General features: G+C 42.9%; 5 protein-coding genes across 5 annotated transcripts; 3 read left to right on the plus strand and 2 right to left on the minus strand.

The window, feature by feature from the left end:
* Positions 1-374: 374 nt before the first annotated feature.
* On the plus strand, positions 375-1461 carry L228DRAFT_281036 (hypothetical protein; the record flags this gene model as incomplete). The annotated part of the gene is made up of 2 exons (XM_018335859.1): positions 375-835; positions 927-1461. The coding sequence occupies 2 exons, from the start codon at positions 375-377 to the stop codon at positions 1459-1461; spliced, it is 996 nt and encodes a 331-aa protein (XP_018191387.1).
* A 31-nt stretch (positions 1462-1492) lies between these two features.
* On the plus strand, positions 1493-3250 carry L228DRAFT_281037 (hypothetical protein; the record flags this gene model as incomplete). Its single annotated transcript, XM_018335860.1, has 3 exons — positions 1493-1548; positions 1596-2419; positions 2553-3250. The coding sequence occupies exons 1-3, from the start codon at positions 1541-1543 to the stop codon at positions 3248-3250; spliced, it is 1530 nt and encodes a 509-aa protein (XP_018191388.1). The 5' UTR covers positions 1493-1540.
* Positions 3251-3461: 211 nt separating this feature from the next.
* L228DRAFT_244762 (hypothetical protein) lies at positions 3462-6394 on the minus strand. Its single transcript, XM_018332004.1, has 5 exons — positions 5918-6394; positions 5545-5719; positions 4996-5362; positions 4722-4940; positions 3462-4665 (listed from the first exon to the last, which is right to left on the minus strand). The coding sequence occupies exons 1-5, from the start codon at positions 6154-6156 to the stop codon at positions 3671-3673; spliced, it is 1995 nt and encodes a 664-aa protein (XP_018191389.1). The 5' UTR covers positions 6157-6394; the 3' UTR covers positions 3462-3670.
* A 530-nt stretch (positions 6395-6924) lies between these two features.
* L228DRAFT_244765 (kinase-like protein) lies at positions 6925-8779 on the plus strand. Its single transcript, XM_018332005.1, has 5 exons — positions 6925-7447; positions 7497-7822; positions 7884-8224; positions 8335-8699; positions 8753-8779. The coding sequence occupies exons 1-4, from the start codon at positions 7149-7151 to the stop codon at positions 8677-8679; spliced, it is 1311 nt and encodes a 436-aa protein (XP_018191390.1). The 5' UTR covers positions 6925-7148; the 3' UTR covers positions 8680-8699; positions 8753-8779.
* A 650-nt stretch (positions 8780-9429) lies between these two features.
* On the minus strand, positions 9430-12551 carry L228DRAFT_266279 (hypothetical protein; the record flags this gene model as incomplete). Its single annotated transcript, XM_018334835.1, has 2 exons — positions 9430-9754; positions 12304-12551. The coding sequence occupies 2 exons, from the start codon at positions 12549-12551 to the stop codon at positions 9430-9432; spliced, it is 573 nt and encodes a 190-aa protein (XP_018191391.1).
* Between the last annotated feature and the right edge of the window lie 6830 nt (positions 12552-19381).

Here is a 19381-nt window from a genome sequence, read left to right on the forward strand (position 1 = left end):
ATGCCAAGACAGTAAGCTGTGATCTGTGCGTCATTCACTGCTTACACAACGAATCACTATGCAGAAATACACTACATGCACTTGGTACTTGATAAATGTCTACTTTTTGTAGTCCGTCGATATTTCGGCATGTAGAAGTACTTTGGCATATGTTTACTCGGCCTGCGTTGCGCAAGTTGAGCTGACATTCTGAACAAGGATTATGTCCAGAAGGCTGAAATTTATGAGCAAGGCCCATGGAGGTCAAGCAGCCTCAGCGCCGGCGCCACTCGAACACAAAAAATAATGAGGGGGTGGAAGTCATATAGACATGAAAGGTTCTTGCCGACCGATAATTTCTTCTGAGGGCTGCCAGCCTGGATTGAGAAAATATTATGGCTGGCATCGGAGAGGCAAGCTCAATCATTGCAGTTATCGATCTCGGTCTGAAATTTGGAAAAACTCTCCAATGGTACGTCTCGACCGCAAAAGGGGCAAAAGAAGAAGTGTTACTTCTTATATCGGACATCTCGAGTACCTTCGGCCATCTTCATCAGCTCAATGAGCTGATCGAGAAAAACAAGAAGACGCATTGCTGGGGCGATGTAGGGGTGCAGGATGCTAGAAAATGTGTTCGCAGCTGCCAAAAAATTATTGAAAAGTTCCAAAAGTTGCTGAAACGGTCGTCAGTCCCAGTCAGGCCGGAAAACTTTACTCAGGAAGATATTGACTTGTCAAAATTTGGCCATCTTTCCTGGCCCCTTTATGCACGCAAATTTGAGAAATACCGACAGGAATTGTCGATGGTGAAGCTAGATGTACTGCTTCTTCACTCCAGCTACATGGTCAGCGCAGGGTAAGTTTCAATCCCTCTCAATGGCCTGACTTCCCAATACAACAATTCTCTGTGGGGGAACAGAAAAGCTAATGTGATGTCTGTACCGAAGCTCTATAATGGAGCAAGACAGATATCAACGACAAATTGCAGACCTTCGTCGCGAGAAAACATCCGTCCTCGGGCGTCTAGCTGCAATCAAGCAGTCACAGAGCGGACCGCAAAACCAAGGAAGCAGCAAAGGCACTTATAGCAATCCTTTTGCACCAAGGCTGGAAGAGCCGCAGTCATTTGGCAGCCACGGACCCTATCCATCGAGACGTGGAGATATACTTGACCTTGACGACCCCTTGTATCCAGAGATTCAGAAATTGATCGAAGAAAAAGTCGCGCAAAAGAAGATGGAAGAAGAGAAAAAAGCAGCCGAGAAGAAAGCTTTACAGGAGGAAGTCATTCAAAATTGGAAGGATGAAAAGATGAAAGAATTGGATGAGAAAGCGCAAAGCATCGACGCTGAAAAGTCAAAGATATACAATGAGCTCCTGAGAAGAAAGGTAGCACCGGAAACCATCAATGACATTATCTCCGATTTGTATCCTCCTCTCACGCTAGACAGACACAATGATAGCCATAGACGAGGCTGCTAAGGATGCTAAAAATGGTCCAATTCAAGAGACAATAATTCAGAGCTCAGCCAAACAACGGACATTTCCCTGGTTGGCCCGAATGTTCGAGTGAGTGAATGAGCTAAAAGTAAGGAGAAGAAAGGCTAATTCAGCAGTGGCAGCACAAAACAAAAAGGGAAAGAAACTTGGGAGGTGGAGATGATAAATGGTATGGATTCCTCAAAGTCTTTGAAGAACAGTGAAGACGTAGTGATGCTGGCGAGACATTATGTATACTATGAAGTTGACGGCAGTGGAAAACTTGACTATACACCTATAGCATCACCAGAGAAGTTCCTCGCAAAATATCTTGGCGGTCATGGTCCACAATTGAAGGCAGCGTGGTTGATTCCAGAGACTACCGGCAAGAGGCTGTCATCAATCCCTCCCATAGGCCGACGCGGGGTATTCAATTGGCTCCAGGAGAAGACAAATGAAGACAAAAATTATAGTTGGGGCTTGATCTATCTAAGAGTCATCAAAGAATGCAGCAATCTCATGCGTCTTCGCAGAGCGCAAATTACGCACACCAAAGGATTCTACGTTGCCATCAAAAGGCAACCAAACTATCGCCAAAATATTAAAGAAGACAAAGATTCTTCTCAAGCCCCTGAGCTGCCTCCCGATCCGTCAACGTTGCCTCCCGATCCATATTGGACAAGGGCTAGAGAGATTTCGAATGCCGACTTTGGTCGTCCTTCCTACTATGAAATCCCCTTCTATCTATCGGCGCCTCACTCACATCCAATCAACGTCCTTAATCAGAGATACGATGATCCCTATCAAAGACCTGTGATCGAGGAAAGAGAGGTTTACTCGATGGGTGAAATTCGGAGACAGCCAGAGAGTACCGGTCCTTCAATGGTAGAAAGATTAGGCGTAAAGACTCCCCGCCAGTCTTATTCGACATATCCTAGAAATGACATCCTAGGTTCACGGGGTATGTACCAATCTGCTTACACACAATATGCAAAACCTGTCTGGTACCGAAGATATGCGCACACCGGTTGGTTTCTTTACCAAAATCACCTTCGCCTACCTTGAAAGGACGAAATTGACAAACCTTTCTCTAGATCGCGACTATTATATGCCCCCAAGATTCAGCCGTTCCGAGAAAAAAGATTTTTCAACATATCGCGTGGGAGGACAGCAAGGATCAGATGACCGACGACCACTGCATTCAAGAGAACGCAATGTGCACTACGAAGATGACTATATACGATCACCAAGTGACCGTGTAATCTTTGGAGAAGACATTATTCTACAGCCCAGACAGCGAGAACGGGATCGAGTCAACGTACGGTCTCGATCGAGAGAACGTAATCCACTTGGAGCATTCAATACGCGATCGCGCTCAAGAGAGCACAGGTCGCTGGAAGAAAAGCTTAGTCGACCAAGTTCCCGTAGAGTCGTTATAAGAGATAGAGAGGGCTCAGATGAAAGCGACGGCGGCTATCGTACGTATAGCGGAGAAGCCGGAATCACAAGAGCTCACCGCTCTCCCAACACTGTAGAATTTCTGCCAGAAGAGGGTTTTCCTTATTCGAAACCGCCGCGGTCGCCACCACTATCACCACGACGGATTGATCCATATGTGGGGCTCTCGGATGAACAGATTGCCAGACCTGTAATACGAAGAGCTACTGGTGCGTCTACTGCAGGTAATGATGTCGATGGTGTAGCTGCCAGTGACAGCGAAGCTGAGGAGCGACCATATTCTCCTTCGGAGAGTGAAGACGAAACAGCGATCAATGGAACGTCCCATGTTTAAAGCTCGTCCATTTTAGCCCTTATGTTGAACAATTCTCAAGAAATTTCCTTCTAGGTGAATCACATAAATCAGTCGTGAATTGTCTTGGAAATACCTCACTGGAAAGACTCGCCGATATATTTGTAATAGAAGCATTAAACATTTCGACATCTTAAACTTTCACGTTGTAAGTCTATTTGGATTGGTAAAGCCAATTTGGAAATGATAAAATACTATGTTGATTGTGGACTGTTGCTATTTGCACCAAGGCTATACAAATGATAAGATAGGTCAATGATTTCTTGACGTGACGTACGATCGCTATAGAAACCTATGCTAAAGAGATTCAGATCTACAAAGTTCTCTAATGTTTCACCAAAGCTCCAACCCGGCCGCGCCCAATATCATCTAACGCATGAACTCCTGGCTGTGGGAAAACAACTATGAAATCAAAAACCGACCATAGTACTGGTCCAACCAAAGGCAAGCTTCGGTTGCCTCGTCTTCTGCGCTTGCATTCCACCGTTGAATACTTCCGACATAGCCATCCGGACGGACATTGACAATAGCAACTTCGTCTTCTTCAAGCTTGCCAACCCACTTGCGCGTGCAGGGTTCTCGTGTCGGATCTTTGATGCTGTCAAGGTAGAAAGTCCACTTGCTCTTCTGCAGCAATGGAGGCAAATGAGCAATTTCCACAGTAGACTTTGGCATCGTAGTAACCAAAGCGTATGTAAAGCATTTCGACACCGGCAGATAGCGATCAGGCTGGACAAAGTAATCAGAATCGGTTTCTGGGAAGGGGAGCTCCTTGTAAGATTCCTCGGCAGCGTCGGTGACACGTCCGAGTACGGATTCCAATGAGGTCGCGTAAGCGCACACCTTCTTCAAAAAGGACGACGCTAAATGCACATTAGGCGTAAAGAAGAAAATGCGGAATTGCCCAAGCATCGGGATATCCAGCTGCAGATGGACCGGGTTTGCATCGACATATCGCTCAACCATGGCCGGCAGGATGAGAGAGCCCGCACGAAGTTTGCCTCTTGGGGTCTTCTCAGGCTTGTTCAAGACATTCTTTCCATACTCGGCGCCCACACCAGCAATGAAGCGAATGTTGGTGGCAAAGTTCCTCGCCAGTGCCTTTGGATCGCCTGCGGAAAACGCTTGCGCATGCTCATAGTCGAAGTTGATGAGGTCCTGAGCGATTTTTCTTCGTTCATTTTCGTACGTTGCTAGCAAGTTTGCACCTGCCAAGCCGCGAATAGCCAAGTTGAGCTTCCACGACAAATTGAACGAATCATGCATGGAAACGTTCATTCCCTGAGCCGCCTTGGGCGAGTGTGTATGGGCGGCATCTCCGGCAATGAACACCCTTCCAGACTCGTCCATGAAGCGACTGGCTACCCTCTGTCCGACCTTGTACAGTCCAAACCATTCTACAATTGTTGTTAGCGTTGGGACTATGATAGTCATGGATTCTTTCTCAACTTACCGACACTCTTCCAGGTTAGACTATACGGTTTCATGATCTCGCGGGCTTGGTTCATGACAAACTCTTCAGTCGCGGCTTCAGACATTGGTCCGGACTTTGTTAGTTCAATGTACAACCGCGTCATGCCCTTTTCTCGTGGGATGCAGAGGATGGTCCCTGCTGTCTCGGAGTGAATCACCACCTTACTCCAGAGATCTGGAAAATCGGTATCGACGATGCCTACCCGATAGTGTCAGTAACAAGATTTATGCGGACAAATCTTGGAAAATCCCACCATCTAAGACTCCCCATGCCGAAGTTCCACTTTCTCCCTGCATCTCCATTTGCGGAATGGATTTTCTGACCCTCGAATGAGCGCCATCACAGCCGACAAGGTACTGGGCGCGCAAGGACTTCTCCTCGCCGGTGACTCGATCCTGAAAAACAACTTGGACATCGGAGGTGGCCTTTGACGGCGGCGAAAATCGAGTATATGCAGTATTTCTTGCTACAGAAATTCCACGTGACTGAAGATCGGAGATGAAGAGCTCCTCCACCATGCCTTGGTGGACGAGGAGGATGTATGGATCCTCGACATCAAGGAATGGCGGGTAATGGATCTCGCGGTGGGTCCGATGTAAAGTCTGATCTGGAGTGGCATTCTTTGGGTTGTAAGAAAAAGGACACCTAGCAAAACACTGATAACATGTGGCTTAAAACAAGCGTGGGCGGTGAAGAACCGAACAAACAAAGCCATGGGAGAATGACCACGGAAACAAATACAAAAATGACATTTGCATTACAAAAAAATCAAACAATTTATTCGCATTACGTGAGAACTTACCCAAAAGCAGATATCAAAAATCTTTGCTCCTTTCTGAAGTAAGGGTTCGGCCAGTCTCAACTGCTTCAGCGTCTCGATGGTTTTGGGCTGCAGGCCATCCGCCCGGCCGGTCGAGGTCCTGTTTGCACGATCATCCACAATCTGTGTTTTGATTCCAAACCGCACGAGATTTGATCTGGATCATGTGTTAATAATAATTTGGGATACGCAGTCATTGTACTATTGTGAAGATGCGTTGTATGAAGCTGCTTGGTAGAGGATAAGGTGAAAAGGTCAAGGTACCAGATGTAGCTAGATTTGTACATAGAAAAACCAGCCACAAAGGCAGGCGAGAGAGGTAGTGGGCAAGGGGGAAGAGGTATCCGCTACTTACGCTAGCATCACCCCAGCTGGGCCAGCACCGGCAACAATCACGTGAGTTGGCTCCTGACGGAGAGCGCTGCCATTGGTCTTGCCGTTGCCGTTGCCGTTCTCTGTGCTACCGTGGCCATTATTATTGGCGTTGGTGGTCGTATGACCGTTTGTGGTCGCAGTTGGATGAGCCCCAGGATTCGCCATGAAAATGACGCCGTTAGCCTCGGGCGAATATGAGTCGGTCCTGGCGCGCTTCATCTTGAGCGTTCGATACCGGCGAGACAAATATATTCGACAGAGAGGATTAATCCGACCGTGGTGCCTTTCTGATACCGATCGAGATTATGGGCTCATGCTTTGCGGTTCCCTTGACAAGCCGGGCGAAATGCAGAGATACGACAATCCAAAAACATTTTTTGGATTTCAAGGGTGGGATGGGTATTATTATTTACAGTGATGCTCCGAGCCCCAAAGATGGGGTGAGGTCGATGCGAAGATCAGACCAGAATGTGTGGCCAGACCCGCTCAGAGCCGCACCAACTGAGCCGCCAAACAACGTTAGGGAAAGGTTTCCCCCCCAAGACTTTTTTTTTTTCTTTTACTCTATCGGTTTCTCGGGTATTTTGTATCGCCCTGTCTCTCTCTCCCCCAATAAGAATCCCCTTGTATCCTATCAACCCTATCGTGGGAGCAAGGATTGACGGGAAAATCTCCGCTCAAAACAATTCCCTTTGACGCGAAAGCGATCATCATGATTACTATACGACTTTTCTCTAGCCGATTTCCAAATGTCCTTCTTCTTCCTTGCGCAGTAAAGATCTGAACAATCATGACACGGCCCTCCCCCGCCAAGTACTTTGTAGCCTTCTGCCTTATCATTGTGTCGCACGTGGGAAGCTTGAGCCGGTCGGTAAACCCCATTGTCTAGCCCCTGTGCTTACTCCTGCGGAGTACGGAATGTAATCTTATTCTACTGCCTAGATCCTGTCGACTTTCGTGTAGGGAGGCTGTCAGTATTGTAGTGTACTCTCGACGGGCATGGCTTTCAAATATCGAGTGCTCATCTATTCAGCGTGCTAGAGATATTTATCTCTTTCGTACGCAGTAATTCCTTCTTTTGCCCCTGGTCGGCGAACCTTTAATCTGCCTTGCGACCCCTACTCGTAAATCAGTCCAGACTACGATATGGCCATGCGAGAGCGCTGCACTATTTCGCTGCTAACTGTATATGCATCGATTGCAAATGAATGATGAATATAATTGGAAAAAGTTGCATTCTGTTCCTATGGGGTCGACAAAGTATTGCTTGTGCAAAGAGCGTTGGTGGAGATCCATTATCTCGTCGCTGTGCCTCCACATGTCTCAGAGCATCTCCCACGGAATATTCTGAGTATATTTGTGACATTGATGCCGAACCATTGCATCGCTATCGACCAGGCGGCTATCACGCTGTTCGGCTAGGAGACATCTTGAACGACGGGAGATACAAGATACTTCACAAACTGGGATGGGGAGGGTACTCAACTGTGTGGGCTGCGAGGGATCTCAAGTAACACCTTTTGTGCCTTCTTGACAGATGCGAGCTAATGAGCAACTAGAGATGATCGATATGTTGCCCTAAAGATCATGGTCTCTGATCCAGAGAAGTGCAGTCAGGAGTCCAAAGTAATGGAGGCGATTAATGCAACTGGGTCCGGACACCCAGGCTTTCAGCATCTCCTCTCAATGATGAACCATTTCCATCTCAATGGTCCAAATGGAACCCATAATTGCCTCGTGCTCGAATTATTGGGTCCAAGTGTCGCTGAGCTCGTGGAGAGACGCTATTCTGATGAACGACTTCCGGGAGCGCTTGCAAAAAGCATTGCGAGGCAGGCTCTTCTTGGTCTGGACTGCTTACACGAGCATAAAATCGCACATGGAGGTATTGCATTGTTTTTCAGCAGCAATTGTTGATTCTTTCTCGCCTTACTTACAGGAATTAGATCTTCATACCCGAAACCTACTATTTACTATCCCATCTATACAGGGTCTTCAAGAACAAGAGCTCTTGGCGAAGTTGAAACCGCCGGAGACAGCAATTGTAAAAAGGAAAGACGGCAAAGTGCTCTGTCCCGGCGTTCCTGAATACCTTGTTCGACCCACTTGTTATCCGGCAGAGCGATCGTTGTCAACGCAAAGGATTAAAATCGCTGATTTTGGCGAGTCCTTCTTGGGTAATGAAGTTGCGGAGCGTCTCCACACCCCGCTTGTTGTTCGAGCGCCAGAAGCAATTTTTGGAGACAGGCTAGATTATCGCGTAGATCTTTGGAGTATGGGCTGCATGGTACGTTTCATTCTTGGAGTTTTATCGCCAACGCACTACTGCCCGTGCTCGGAATTAATCCATGACCTTTCCATCATTATTAGTGAAAAAAACTCACACTTCAATTCTAGCTTTTCGAGCTCGTGACTGGGCAGCCACCGTTTGATAGTATAATGATAAAACCCGTATCACTTGTCTCTCAGATGCTGGAGACTACAGGTGAAGACCTGCCAGAACGTTGGAAGCCGACCTGGCATATCATGAATGGCATAAATCCAAACGCAGAATCTGGTATCACGCTGCAAGATTGGCTAGAAGAGGTCTACTTTCATGACGGAAAAAAGGTGGACTTTGGAAAGGAAGATATCTTGAAGCTAGGCAAGCTGGTTCATATAATGCTTCGGTTTGAGCCTCCAGCACGGGCCTCAGCAAGGGATATTCTAAACGACCCTTGGTTTCAACTAGAATTACCGTAAAACAATTTAAAATAATCTAGGTTTGTATAGTCTAGTTGAGTTATAATTGAACTAACAAGATAGTAATATGTAGTTATTGAATAGTAACCAATTGACCGATCCTACATCTCTACCTTTATGGGCCCCAGTGGACACATGTTCTGGCTCACTCTACTAATTAGAAGTATTTGGATCAATTGTAATCCGCTCGGTCTCGGGGCCTCTAGTCCAGCTGCCTGGACTATTGGTGTAAATGTGCAATTGACCACCCTGCGTAGAGAATTTGCTATTGTTGCCATCTCCATCCTTGGAGCCCTGGCACTGAGATGTGACCATTTTTGTAACGAGTGTAGCACATTGGGTACTGGCCAAAGTCTTCGTCGTCCAAGCCGTATACTTTAGGAAAAGCTTGGCATATTTGTGGTCCGGAGTGGGAAATTCCTGGCTGACCCAAACCCAAGTTCCGACTGCACTAACACCTTCGAGGATAGCACCACAGCCTGTGCCAGCTATTGCTGAAAGGGAAGTGTCGTATGCCCATTGTCCAGAATTGTAGCATGAGAAAAACGCGCGTCTGGGGTTGTTGCCACCAGTTGGATCAACGCCGCCATTTATTTCAGTCCGTTTGCCTAGGATATGAATAACATTATTGGGGTTGACGGTAGTAAGAGTCGTCCTGGCTGATGAAAAATGACTTGGGCCTTGTGTATGCTCCAAGTTGTCGTTACTTTCCTGTCGGTATACTCCGAACCACCACCGCTCAGATCGCGTCTATTGTTTTGAAGATATGTGCGCGGTCAACTGCTCTGCTTCGGCCCATTCCTCATTGCTGAAGAAGACCACAGAGCCAGCTTCTTCCACAAGATTGGTCCATCGACCACGACCAGTGCTGTTTATGTAATTGATCACTTCACTAACTCTAGGTGTAGTTATGTTTTGTTGAGGGCTCGCGTTGATTTCGGTTTCGATGAGCTGGTCATATTTATTCGGCGAACCGGACGTTGTCGGCGCAGCCGACGGCGCAGCCGAAGCAGTTGAAGAGCTAGAAGTGGTTTGGATAAGGGGCGGTGTAGATGCTATGCTATCACTGATAGCACTAAAAGGAACTCCGTGAACAAGAATAATTGGCAGCAAAAGACTTATGAAACCAATACTGGTAAAATGAAAGAAAGAAAAATGCATTTCGGCTGATGAATAAATAAAATTGACGAGTTCTGAAAATTGTAAAGATATGCTGCACAAGGAAATAAAACCAAATAGAGGTATTTCTAATGTGACTTTAAAATGAATATGAGATCGCCAAAACTGAACTTGTTCCAGAGTCAACAACCAAGGTATCCGATATTTATATATTTTTTGGTAAAGAAAGATCGATGCAAGATATCACCATTTGAAAGTTCACTCGGTACATAATTAGATGAATTGAACGTGTCTCCTGTTGAAATATCATGTATTGTCAACTGATTCACAACTCTAAATCCTTGTGAGATATGGTTCAAAGATCATACGATTATTAGTGGTTGGAGAGCCCATCGCTTTTGTTGGGCCGCATCATTGCCAGATTCCTTGTCAGGAAGATTGGATTGCCAAGATTTGACGGCAAAAAAGGGCTATCAAGCATTACTTGAAACATCAAGTGTGTGCTCTAATCCCCGAACCTATACTGGAATAAGAGAATATACTCCGCTAATATACTTAGTTTTGTAGTATATAATTTTTAATTTTTTTAAAAAAAAAGGTCTCCCTAAATGTACGGAGTATATCCATACCTTGCTCATTCCTGCATTATGTAAGAAATTGTGATATCCTTGCATCTGCCAATCCCTGTCCACAGCTAGATTTTCCAGCCTGCCGTAACTCATACACGAAGTGTGCTGACCTATCATCGTACTAAGTACTTGTTTCAAATTTATTTTCTAGCTGAATCGCTCCCCATAAACATGCTGCAACGTGGAGAGATGTAAACAGGGGTCGTGCGGGGAAGACAGATGCCTTAGACCGATGCAAAGGTTGGTAGGGAATTTATCTACTGCACCTCTTGCCTCTTTACTTACAAAATCTTACCAGCTAGCCGCTCACCTGCAAATTTTCACATAAACACCACAGCTTATCTCGACATGAACAGCCATTCTAAACCTATGTCCGGAAAAGGTCAGTAACAAATACTCCGACGACATAAATCTTGCCCACTATCAAAGACAATCTCAACCATCCTTAAATGATCCAGAACTAAATAATAGTAGACTTAGAAAGACCATTAGTACGCGAGAGATGCCAAAAAGGAGGCACTGGAGACACGGCACAAACCACCTGTAAGTTCCTCGAGGCACCAACGAATTCTTGCAAGCTTTGAGCCCACAGCACGAACGACAAAACAACATACCCTCGATTTTCATCTCCGTTAACTGGAACTTTTCAGGTTACAGGTACTGGGACGGAAAGGAGTTCGTCTGCAGCACGATTGCCGGCACAATGAGCTTGGTCATACGTGTCACGTACAATCATTTTCTAACTGACGAAAACCCAAACACTACCAATCTGCCTTACTGGAATAACGGGTTTAACGGGCTTATTATGCTTGTAATTGTCAATGGGATCATTCGTTGTCTTATGGGACTTGCGGCCACAATGTATTCAAGCATAGGCAACCCTTAGTGAATTTTCTTGCTATAGTTTAATGCACAGTGAAACCCCATCTACAGGCTTCTCGCTGTTTCAACTGACTTTCAATGTCGTCGTTCCGCTCAATACTTCTTACCACGAAGCCATCTAAGATGGACCAGTCCTTGACCTTGAATCATGAGCTGTTTCCCCAGTAAACCCATGTCAATGTAAAGTTTCTGTTGAAAGAACTCGACCCTAACAGTTTGTATCCAGCCTAGCCTACATGTCAACAGCAGCTCCGGCCGGCATATGATTAGCTTCAGGATTAATGTGCTCTTCACCATCCATTGTGCCATTTGCTCAACAATTGTATTGTCATTGAGCGCAAGTCATGTCGATTTTTAGTGACTCGGCTTTTGCTTTGTATCTACATAACCCTTGGCTGCATTCTACTGCCTGGATCGCTTTCCTACATCATTTTGACTCCGATCCCATCCGCCATGAAAGCAGTTCAGTGTGCCAAACCCCTACGGCAATCATCGTACGAAGTATATTACATAGGGTTACAGCGACAGTCTAGTGGCTACATGCTACGATACAAATATCTGTCGGGCCTTTCTGCTAGTTCACGATTACGTTGTTTGCCGGACCATATTGTCTCTGCATCTAATACTTGTCATATTGTGGTACATGGAATATAGATAGTCAAAGCAAGAGCCCATCATGACTAAGCTAAAAAAAGTATCCTCGAACCATATGCAACGGTTTCCGATCAAGATCTGTATGGTATTGGAAAAGTAGATCATTGTACAGCCGCTGCGCTGAGCCAGCAGCGATGTAAGACACTTTTTCTAGGTCTGCTATCACCGTGTATCTTTACTTGCATCAGCCTACACTGCGTGTATCAACTTTAAGGAGACCCACACCCAGAAGCGACAGCCAGATCCCCCTCCCGACATTTCGTAACGGTGTCGATTTCGAGAGTAGATTTCGTGAGCAACATCAGCTACCGTGAAATTTATTTGAGGTGGGAAATCCCACTTTCGGATCTGAGATGCACTTTGTTGATACGACAGTCTGTCCCACTTCAAAAGTCCCTCGGTACTTTCTGTGTCCTTCGCGGTCATGTTGATCCGAATGGCACTCCCGTCCGGCGTGTTGAGGAAGATGGTCCTGTGATTGTCACTTGTTCTAGGTGTAGCTGCGCCAAGTGTATGGACGACGACATGAAGTTGATCTACCGGGGTTGTTAGAGCCACGGCTTCATACGGTTGGAGAGGAGAAGACATTGTAGCTTGGGGACAGCATCCAAAGAGGAAAGACTGCACGCCGTGGTCATTATCATTTTATACAGTTAAGCACGTCGCTGTAAATGCCTCTTTTGGCCTAGTAGCCATGTGACTAATGTGCACTAGGTCTCCCCTGGGTGCCAAGTCAAGGAGCAAACCTATGCCTCAAGCCAAACTTAATACACTCTTGTGGCCCTCAGGCCAACATCAACACATCTTTTCATGAATGGATGGTATTGAGTACTCATATGATACCTGTTTGCTCTACCCTCAAGATTACTGTTACTCTCTGCTCTCTGCCCTTGCATCTGCCCCACAAGTTCCAGTCTCATCTTGTAATGATGGTTACAAGGGTCAGTAATGGATGGTGCAGGGCCTACTTATGAAGTGTAGAGGCACAGTACACTGCATGATATCATGAGACAAGGGGTCATGTAATGATAAGATAAGAAGGTAGAGAACAGTGGCAGAAATAGTGATTGCAGTGATCACAAGTGATCATGAGGTGATCAAGGTGATCAGGTGCAATTAGCATGGAACAGATTGTCTATATAAGGAGGATGGTTTTCCTATGTAGCTAGAATTGTTCTGTGTAGTTCTTGACATTATTGTTTTAGCATTACTACTTTATAGTAATCAGTTATCAGTATTTAGATACAAGTACAACAACAATCTTATTGTTACTTTATCTACCAAACCTAAATCAAGTCTATCATCTTATATCACTCCTATCACTAAATAATATTACAGGATGCTATATTACTAGGTGAGAACCCTTGATGTACTGACAAGGAACTATCTAGGAAGATACAACCTAATGCCTATCCATAGGTGTCACCATAATAGAAGAACTACCCAACATTAGGACAAAGGTGATACAAGCAAAGGCATTTTGCTATGTCTAGCAATTTAGGAACAACCACTACCAGAACAACCACAGCAGTAGTCACAACACTTAGGGAGCAGATCATGAGACTTCAAGCTCAATTGGCAACACAGCATTAGCAGGCCAATGTTAAAGTAGCAGCACCAGACAAATTTAATGGAAAGAGAGGGACACTTAAAGCATGGCTTATCACTATGAAGCTATACCTAGGATTCAATACAATGACCTTTCCAGGTAAATTAGACAAGATCTTAGTGGCAAGAATGTACATGAAGGGAAAAGCCCTAGAGTGGTTCTAACTATACATGGATAACTACATGAGGAACAGACTAAACAATCAAATGAAAGCAGAGACTACACTCATCTTCAGCCACTATGATGAATTCAAAAGACACATCAAGGAAGTCTACAGCAAGATTAACAAAGTACAAGCAGCAGAGTAGAAGCTTCAGACAATGTAACAGAAGGGATTGATAGCCTTATACATGGTAGAGTTTATATGAGTAGCATCAATTGTACCATGGGGACAAGTACTGTTAAGCACAATCTTCTACAATGGACTCAAGGAGTGAGTCAAGGACAAGATAGCTAGAGGAGACAGGCCAGAAACCATGTAAGGAATGGCAGAACTAGCTGTAAGAATTAACAATCACCAATACAAACAAGAGCAAGAGAAGAAGTGTCAACACTCAGGACACAGGGCCAACTATAGGGCAAATATGAAAAAGTATTGAAACAAGACACTGGACAGAGGTGACCTGATGGACCTTGACACTATACAGAAACAAAGACACAGGAACCCCATTAGCAAAGAAGAAAGACAACAACACTTTAATGAAAAAGCTTGTCTTAGATGTAGAAAAACCAGACACTAGAGAAAGGATTGCAACACTAAATGAAAGAATCATGGGAAATCCAAAGATGTATAGACTCTTAGAATTAGATTCTTGGAACCTATCAAACCTTAGGAATGGAAGGAAAGCAAGAGAAACTGACTAGATCTAGACCTTGAATGGGTGTAGAAAGCTTAAGAGCAAACCCAACACCTGAAGACAGTCATAGGGACAACTATGGAATTTGTAGAGGAACTAATAATTAACAAGATGGAAGAGGAAGCTAAAGTAGTAGCAGTATTGATTATTGAAGCATATAAATGACTAAATGAACTACTTGACCAATACTAGTAGGACCAGAACAGGTAAAAGCATGAAGTCAATGCATAGTATATGTTCAGGAAAATGAACATGCATTACCTAGGAACATCCAGTGGATTAGAACAAGAAAATAAGATCTAATGAGTAATCTATAAAAACTTGGCACAATGACACCTATACTCACAGGAAGTAGTCATGGAATGACACTAGAACTATGTTGAATGGCTTGAGAAGGAAGTTAACAAACAAACCAGAATAACCCAAGGAGAAACCACAAAATGAATCAGGGTACTATAATGACAGACCCAAGAACCAGATGAACCAGAAAAGGAACCAAGAGACAAGTTCCTAGCCTGATACAGGCAAATGACAGAATATGTAGATCTAATTGCTAAAGAGATCAAGCAAACCAAAAGACACTAGAATATTGCAGGTACAATATCAGAAGAAGCTATACTCAAAAAGCTAAGAGAGGACCTCTGAGAGTAGAGTAAATGATATTGGCTAGATGATCCAAGGATCAATGATGAAGATTGGCTAGCAGATGTAGACTGACAGTTTGTAGCAATTAAACACATCAGAAGAGTCTAAAGGCAGACAGTAGAACAACACAACTTCTATCAGGGGATGGAAGAAGAAAAGGTCATAAAACAGAATATCTAGAAGAATGCTATTGAGGGATGGACCCTAGAGCACCAGCAACAACACTAAGACCTAGAACAACAGCTAAGGAGGCAACAAGAGGAGCAACAATAGCACAAATTGAAAATGAGAGAAACATTCATTTCAGAAGATGAGGAGTCTAACAATTTAGAAACTAAAGTTACTGATGCTAAAGCTCATTATGAAGAGTATTTATTTTGCAAACTCCAAGAAGCTTAAAAAGAAAGTAACCAATGGAGAGACTAAGTGCTCAAGGCAGAGACAATGGAATGTTACCATCCATGGTACAAATGTTAGAAGATTGAATGCCTAAATTAGATTTAACAACAAGACAAACACCTGCATCAAACAAAATAGTATGATTGTTTAAAGGACAAATGCTATCCACATACCCTAGAACAACAAGTAGTGAAGAATGATCCAAGGTATCCAGGACATTATCAGATACTAAAGCAAGATTGCATGGCAAATGGATGCTCAGTACATGGCAAAGACATGAGACCTAGGAAGGAACCTTAGTCAAAAAACTAGAAGGCCACCTGAATCTAGAGTAACAGAATGACATGGCTATACACTCTGTAAATATAAACCCAGAGAACATGGTGTATGTGCAGGTTCAAATCCAAGGAAAACATGTCAGTGCACTAGTGGACAGTGGAGCCACAAGTAGTGTTATATTACCTAGGGTGGTAGAATGGCTAAATCTGCTATAGGAACTCAAGAAAGATCTGATTCAAGTGCAAATGGTGGATGGGAGTTCACCAGCATATGGTGAGGGATTCATCATGATGCATACAGAGGAGCTTGATGTGTAACTAGACAGAATGTCTTGGCATAGCTCTATTAACATTATTGATATGGAAATGAAGTTAGACCTCATTTTAGGAATGGACTAGTTGTAGGCAACCAACCTGTGAATTGACTAGTGTTGATGGACCATTCACTTTCCCACTGTAAAGGTCACAGAAAGTTAACAAACTAGAAGGCCTAGATCAGAAAGTCCTGAGTTGCTCAGAAAGGTAGGATGCTGAGGACTCTGACAGGATAAGCAATAAATGAAGATTGATCATAAGAAATTGACAAGAGACTTGAATATCAAGATGATAAGTCTCAGATGCATGTAGAAAGAAATATCAGACACTAAGTGTAGAGCTTATGTGATGTAGATCTGTAAGGTTAAAGGAACACCAACAACTGAGATACCATCAGAATACAAAGAGTTTAGGAAACTTTTTGAGGATCCAAAGGAAATGGCTTTACTAAAGCACAAGTCATGGGATCATGAGATACCTCTCAAGGAAGGGGCAATATTGAAACCAGGACTAATATATCTTGAAACACAATAGCAAGCTAAAGTGTTAAAAGAATATCTCATGAAGAACATTGAGAAAGGATACATCAGACCTAGTGAGAGTCCAATGGGATCTCTGATACTGTGGGTACCAAAGAAGAATGGCAAGCTATGACTATGTATGGATTATTGACAGCTAAATGACAAAACAGTTAAGAATGCATACCTGTTACTACTTATCCAGGAACTCCAGGACTAATTGTCAAGAGCTAAGTAGATGACAACATTTAATATCTAGGAGGGATATTACTAAATCTGTATGAAGGAAGGAGAAGAATGAAAAACAGCTTTCAGGACTTGTTATGGCCTATATGAGTACCTAGTGATGCCATTTGGACTTACAAATGCACTAGCTACATTCCAAAGCATGATTAACAATGTACTTTACCAGTATCTGGACATTTTTGTCACAGCATACTTAGACAATATTATAGTCTATATAGACAGAACATTACAAGAACACAGAGAGCAGGTTAAGAAGGTCTTAACTAAACTCAAGGAGTATGATCTCTATGTTCAGCCCAAAAAGTATAAGTTTCATCAAGAGGAAGTAGAATTCTTAGGATTCATTGTATCTAGCAAAGGAATTAAGATGGACCTGAAGAAAGTCCAAGACATATAGAATTGAGAAGCACTGAAAAGTAAAAAGGAAATTAGGGAATTCCTAGGCTTTGCTAATTTCTACTGAAAGTTCATATGAAAATATTCTGAAATTGCAGTACCACTCATGGAATTGACAAAGGACAGTATACCCTTCAGTTAGACTGGAGAAGCTCAGAAATCATTTAAGGAACTAAAGAAGAAATTCTTGGAAGAACTAGTACTAAAGATGTATGAACCTGGAAAGGAAGTTAAAGTTAAGATGGACTCATCAGACTTTGCCATTGGAGCACAAATGATGTAGATAGGAGAGGATGGCAAGAGACACCTAGTAGCCTTCTACTCATGGAAACTATTGACACCAGAATTAAACTATGATATCTATAACAAGGAACTACTTGGAGTAGTATTAGCAATGAAGTATTAGAGAGTCTACTTACTTAGAGCAAAAGGCACAACCATGATATACTCAGATCATAAGAATCTTATAACATTCATGACAATGAAGAAGTTGAACAGAAGACAAGTATGATGGGCAGAAACATTAGCTTAGTACAACTTCTAAATACACTATAAAAAGGGGAAAGAAAACAGAGTTGTAGATGTACTTAGTTGACAAGAAAAGTACAAGGAAGGTGTAGAGCCAGTACAAGACATGATACTTAAGCTTGACAGTGATGGAACCCTAGTGTATGGAGCAAAAACAATTGCAGCACTACAAATCAAAAGTCATGATACTTAGGAACAACAAATACAGGAAGCAACTCAAGACAACAGAACTACAAAACATGAAGCAAGAGAACTGCTTGAGGACAGACTCTTATACCACAAAGGATGAATCTATGTACTGCAGAAACTATAAAAAGAATTGGTTAAAGAAATACATGAAGAACCAATGAGTGGACATCCAGGAATTGCAAAGACAGTTGTGTAAATTATAGCAAACTACTACATACTAGGTATATGGAAATTAGTTAAAGAAACAATCAGAGGATGCCATGTTTGCAACCAGGACAAGAAAAGCAAACATAAGCTATATGAGAACTTGAAAAATCTAGAAGTACTACATTGGCCATGGGAATTAGTCATGATGGACTTCATTATAGATTTACTAAAATTAACAGACCTAGTTACAGGACAAAAGTACAATGTGTTACTTGTAATTGTAGAATGACTCATGAAATACATGTATTTCATCCCAATGATAAAGGAGGCTATAGCAGAACAAATGGCATACCTAGTATTATGAATGGTAATAGTAAACCATCAGTTACTAAAGGAATTCATTACTAACAGAGATAAGCTATTTACATCAAGGTTCTAGAGAATGATGATAACAAGCTTGAGAGTAGAGTACAAGATGTTAACTACAGCTCACCTACAAACAGATGGACAAACTGAATGAATCAACCAGATTGTTAAACAGTATCTATGATACTATATCAGCTACCAACAAGACAATTGAGTACCATTGTTACTAGTAGTGTAATATGTGTACAATAGTACAAAACAAGATACTATTGAAATGTCACCATTCTAGGTGAATTATGGATATGATCTAGTAGTTCAAAGAATGGAAATCAAGAATGATGGTATGTTACTACAGGAACTACAATATAGCCAAGGAATCAAGGAACTTCATGAGTCACTATGACAAGAGATCAAGTTCAGAAACCAGAAAATGTAAGAATATGTTAATCAAGGAAGATTAAATGGACCAATCTTTAAGGAAGGGAGTAAAGTTTACCTACTCTGTAGAAACTTGAAATCCAAGAGACCAAACAAGAAGTTGGATCATGTCAAGGCAAGACCTTTCAAAATCAAAAAACAAGTCAACAAAGTAACATATTGATTATGACTACCTAAGGGAACAAGAATACATCTAACATTCTACATCTCACTATTATAGAGGGTTTTTCTACTTTTTCCAAAGGGTTAGACTTAGGAATTTATATAGTAAGAATTTATCAAACCATAGTTTAATTTGTTACTGCAGTAAGAAATTACTGTAGTTGGACAAATATCAAACCATGGTTTAATTTGTCACTGTAGTGAGAAATTACTGTAGTTGGATGAATGTCAACTGTAGTTTAATATGACTATTTTGTTACCACAGTGAGAAAATACTGTAGTTGGATGAATATCAACTGTAGTTTAATATGACTATTTTGTCACC

This window comes from Xylona heveae (genome assembly GCF_001619985.1).
Source record: "Xylona heveae TC161 unplaced genomic scaffold L228scaffold_2, whole genome shotgun sequence".
Taxonomy (NCBI): Eukaryota; Fungi; Ascomycota; class Xylonomycetes; order Xylonales; family Xylonaceae; genus Xylona; species Xylona heveae.

Excerpts from the sequence above, each read along its gene's own strand:
- L228DRAFT_244762 (XM_018332004.1), bottom strand. The coding sequence starts at position 6,156 with ATGAAGCGCGCCAGGACCGACTCATATTCGCCCGAGGCTAACGGCGTC. Across the intron at positions 5,720-5,917 it reads CCAGCTGGGGTGATGCTAGC|ATCAAATCTCGTGCGGTTTG; the intron begins GTAAGTAGCGGA and ends CACATGATCCAG. Across the intron at positions 4,941-4,995 it reads GGCATGGGGAGTCTTAGATG|GCATCGTCGATACCGATTTT; the intron begins GTGGGATTTTCC and ends ACTATCGGGTAG.
- L228DRAFT_244765 (XM_018332005.1), top strand. The coding sequence starts at position 7,149 with ATGAATATAATTGGAAAAAGTTGCATTCTGTTCCTATGGGGTCGACAA. Across the intron at positions 7,448-7,496 it reads TGGGCTGCGAGGGATCTCAA|AGATGATCGATATGTTGCCC; the intron begins GTAACACCTTTT and ends ATGAGCAACTAG. Across the intron at positions 8,225-8,334 it reads TTTGGAGTATGGGCTGCATG|CTTTTCGAGCTCGTGACTGG; the intron begins GTACGTTTCATT and ends CTTCAATTCTAG.